This window comes from Ursus arctos, unplaced genomic scaffold, assembly GCF_023065955.2.
Source record: "Ursus arctos isolate Adak ecotype North America unplaced genomic scaffold, UrsArc2.0 scaffold_14, whole genome shotgun sequence".
Classification (NCBI taxonomy): Eukaryota; Metazoa; Chordata; class Mammalia; order Carnivora; family Ursidae; genus Ursus; species Ursus arctos.
Genome location: NW_026622808.1, coordinates 18,415,485 through 18,419,237, shown reverse-complemented (window position 1 = coordinate 18,419,237; position 3,753 = coordinate 18,415,485). Strand labels below are relative to the sequence as shown.

At 39.6% G+C, this 3,753-nt stretch overlaps 1 protein-coding gene across 1 annotated transcript; it reads right to left on the bottom strand.

Moving 5' to 3' along the window:
* Positions 1 to 849: 849 nt before the first annotated feature.
* On the bottom strand, positions 850 to 1,788 carry LOC113242681 (olfactory receptor 7D4-like). Its single transcript, XM_026480809.2, has one exon. The coding sequence runs from the start codon at positions 1,786 to 1,788 to the stop codon at positions 850 to 852; it is 939 nt and encodes a 312-aa protein (XP_026336594.1).
* Between the last annotated feature and the right edge of the window lie 1,965 nt (positions 1,789 to 3,753).

Here is a 3,753-nt window from a genome sequence, read left to right as displayed (position 1 = left end):
CCTATTTTGAAGTTGAAAATCACATCACTGTTCATATAAAAAGTAGAATAGAAACTCCATGAGAGACTATGGACTCTGAAAAACAAACTGAGGGCTTCAGAGGGGAGGGAGGTGGGAGAATGGGATAGGCTCATGATGGGTAGTAAGGAGGGCACGTATTGTATGGTGCACTGGGTGTTATACGCAACTAATGAATTATCGAATTTTACATCAAAAACCAGGGATGTACTTTATGGTGAATAACATAATATAATAAAAATATTATTATGAAAAAAAAAGAAACTCCATGACAGCTAACATGTTATAGGCCAACTCAATCTCACTCTCTTCTTTTGAGAAGTGGGGTGAATGAGAGGAAATGTCTCCAGGACATTTTTTCAAGATGATGCAAAGTCAAACATGTGAAGGAACGAACAGGCACAGTTCTGATATGGTACACACTTTGGTATGACCATGTATGATCTCATTCCATTTCTTGTGGGGAAAACAAGGACACCAACAAATGAGGGTGAAGCACATCAATGTTTTAGAGGATAATTTTGGGGGCAACCACAGAAGCACTTGATATGATAAGTACTTTAAGCCTAAAGTTAGAAATCTTGAGAATGGCTGTAAGAAAGCTGGCCAAACATGGAACTTTATGGACAGTATATAGAGAAGAAAAGTAAAAAAAGACTATGGAGGGAGCTGTTGAGGAGAGACTAATACAAAAACAAATAAAAGGGAAGTCACGGGCACTTTGGGAATCAGATAAATCAAACATGTCTATTAGAAGAGAAAAAGACAAACTTAAGTTCACATTTGAATTGCAGCCCACAATATCCACTTGGTTCTGAGGTCAATGGCCCATCATGAACACGAGGCTGCTCTACTGAAGAGCCTTCGCAGGGCCCCCTTTACATCCTTGTTCCTCAGGCTGTAGATGAAGGGGTTCAGCATGGGGGTGACCACAGTGTACATCACTGAGGCAACTGAGCTTCTCTGGGAAGAATGGTTCACAGCAGATGTGAGGTAGACCCCCAGGCTTGTTCCATAGAACAAAGAGACCACAGAGAGGTGAGACCCACAAGTGGAAAATGCTTTATACTTGCCCTCAGTGGAGGACATCCTCATTAAGGAGGAGACAATCTGAGAGTAAGAGAAGAGGATCCCAGTAAGAGGAAACATGCACAGCAGGGCAGTGGCAACATACAAGCAGATGTTATTGATGAGGGTGTCAGAGCAGGCCACCTTGAGAATCTGAGCCAGTTCACAGAAGAAATGTGGAAGTTCCGTGCCTGGACAGAAGGTCAGCTGCCCCACCAGTAGAATATGAATCAGGGAGACCCAGAAAATGGTGAGCCAACAAATCAGAACCAGGAGGACACACAGTCGTGGGTTCATGATGACAGTGTAGTGCAGGGGGTGGCAGATGGCCACATACCTGTCATAGGCCATCACTGTCAAGAGGAAATCATCCATTCCAGCAAAAACCATAAAAAAATACACCTGAGTGATGCAGCCTATATAGGAAATGTCTTTGCTATGTGCCTGGATGTTCAGCAGCATCTTGGGGACGGTGGTGGAGGTGAAACAGATGTCAACGAGGGACAGGTTGGAGAGGAAGAAGTACATGGGGGTGTGGAGGTGGGAGTCAGAGAGGATAGCCAGGATAATGAGCAGGTTTCCCAGCACAGTGACCAGATACATGGAGAGGAACAAGCCAAAGAGGAGAGGTTGCAGTTCTGGATCTTCTGAGAGGCCCAGAAGGAGGAATACTGATACTTCTGTCTGGTTTCGGGCTCCCATGTAGCTGGTGCGTTTGCTGGAGAAGGAGGCAAAAGCAGCCTTCAATGAACAGCCAGCTGGCGCCTTCCAGTATTCACTTTTGATCCCATTTTGCATGCATATCTTTTACCCTTCATTAGGACTTCCAATGCCGGGTGATCCACTCATTGAAGTGATAGCCCATTTCCATTTTAAATGTGCATAATCATTCAGACTATCTTTAACTTAGCAGAAATCTTTCTCTTTTTATCTGCTACTCACTAGTTCTAATTCTTCTATTCAAATCTGTGGATATAAACCGATTTATTCTTTGGTATGATCTTCCAAAATAATGAAGACATTTACGGTCTTTTCTTTGATAACTTCCTTTATTCTAATAACCCTATCATAGTGATTAAGATGGGGTTTTCAACTCAACAATCTTCACTTTGTGACCTGATGTGTCCTACTGATGTCACAGTTAACTCTCAAAGTGTCTTTTTTCCCCTAAAAATGTGGTTACTGCTATTAACTTATTTATAATGATTCAAAATGCTTTTGTACGCAGTAGGATGTCAATAAATAATAACTATTCTTATTAATGTATTCCTTTTATGACAATTTTTTTAATATTTAACTGTCCCAAAATACAGTATTATGTAACTGTGATTTAGAAACAGGGATCTTGAGTCAGACTTTCTGGAATAAAAATTTGGTCTACCAACTTACTCTCTGTGTGACCCTGACAAAGTTAATTAATCTCTCGTAGCTGCAGATACCTCACCTCTACAATGGGAGTAGTAAATATTCCCTACATTGCAAGCCTGGTGAGTGAATTAAATGAGATGATGTATGTAGTGTTTCTACTGTGGTTCTTGTGACATACAGAGGACACTTGACAAATGTGAGTTTCTGTTCTTACCATCACAAAAATTTTGTCTTGCATGGCTATCATTTATCAATATTCTACTTAAACTGGGGCAGCCATCAAAGATGGAATTCTGATCATTATAAACACAACAGGTCTGTTACCTCTTTTGACTACCATGTAGTGCTTCTAGTTAATGAAGACCCTATGCCTCCTTCTTTCAGATACAGCCTACCAGGTGGATTCTTCCAAGAAAGAGGAAAAAGCATATGGACTACATAAATAAGAAGGGGGAAAATCACAAATCGTTAAAATAAAATACAAAGCATATGTGAGAGTATATGCTTGTGTGTTCATAGTGACAAGTGGGAATGTGTTATATTAAAAATCAGAGGAGTTAACTGCAAAAAAAAAAGAGATCTATTGATTTGTTAAAAAAAATTTAAAGCTTCTATAAATCAAATCATCCTAAAAATTGAAAGGCAAATTTAAGATGCGAAAATAAATGTGTACATCTTCTGTGATAGAAAAAGCTTCAGTATCATTAAGGTCTATAGAATGCTAATTAACTAAAAGGAAAACAGAATCATTGAAGACCAATTTAGCCTAGGGAGGTGGGTAGAAAAGACTTCTCTGAAATATGAATATCTGAGCTGTGAGAGGAAAGATGGGTAATTGTTAATTAAGGGAAATAAGTAAAGAGCACACATTTTGTGCAGAAAGAACAGAATTTGCAGTTCCCCCATGGTTCGGTGAGCTTGGTGATGGAAGGGATTTGAGAGGCCAGTGAGATGGAGAGCAGTGAGGGTCAGAAGGGACAGAGTATGTGAGGTGAACTTGTGAAGCATCCTGTACTACTCCTTAATGTGCCTATCATGTTAGTAATTATGTATATCATTTTTGTGGGTTGAAATGGAGATTGTTTTTGCTCACCATTGTCTTCCCAGGGACTTACATAGTGTCTGCACATAGTAGTTGTTCAACACATGCAAATGCTAGATGTATAATAAAGATTGAGACCAAAAGTGTCAACTGTAATGCAAAAAAGGAATCTTCAAGCTCATCATATACCTGAATGTGAACACAAAATAGAATAGTCAGGTTAAATGCAATGCATTCATACCTATTTAAAAGAGTAA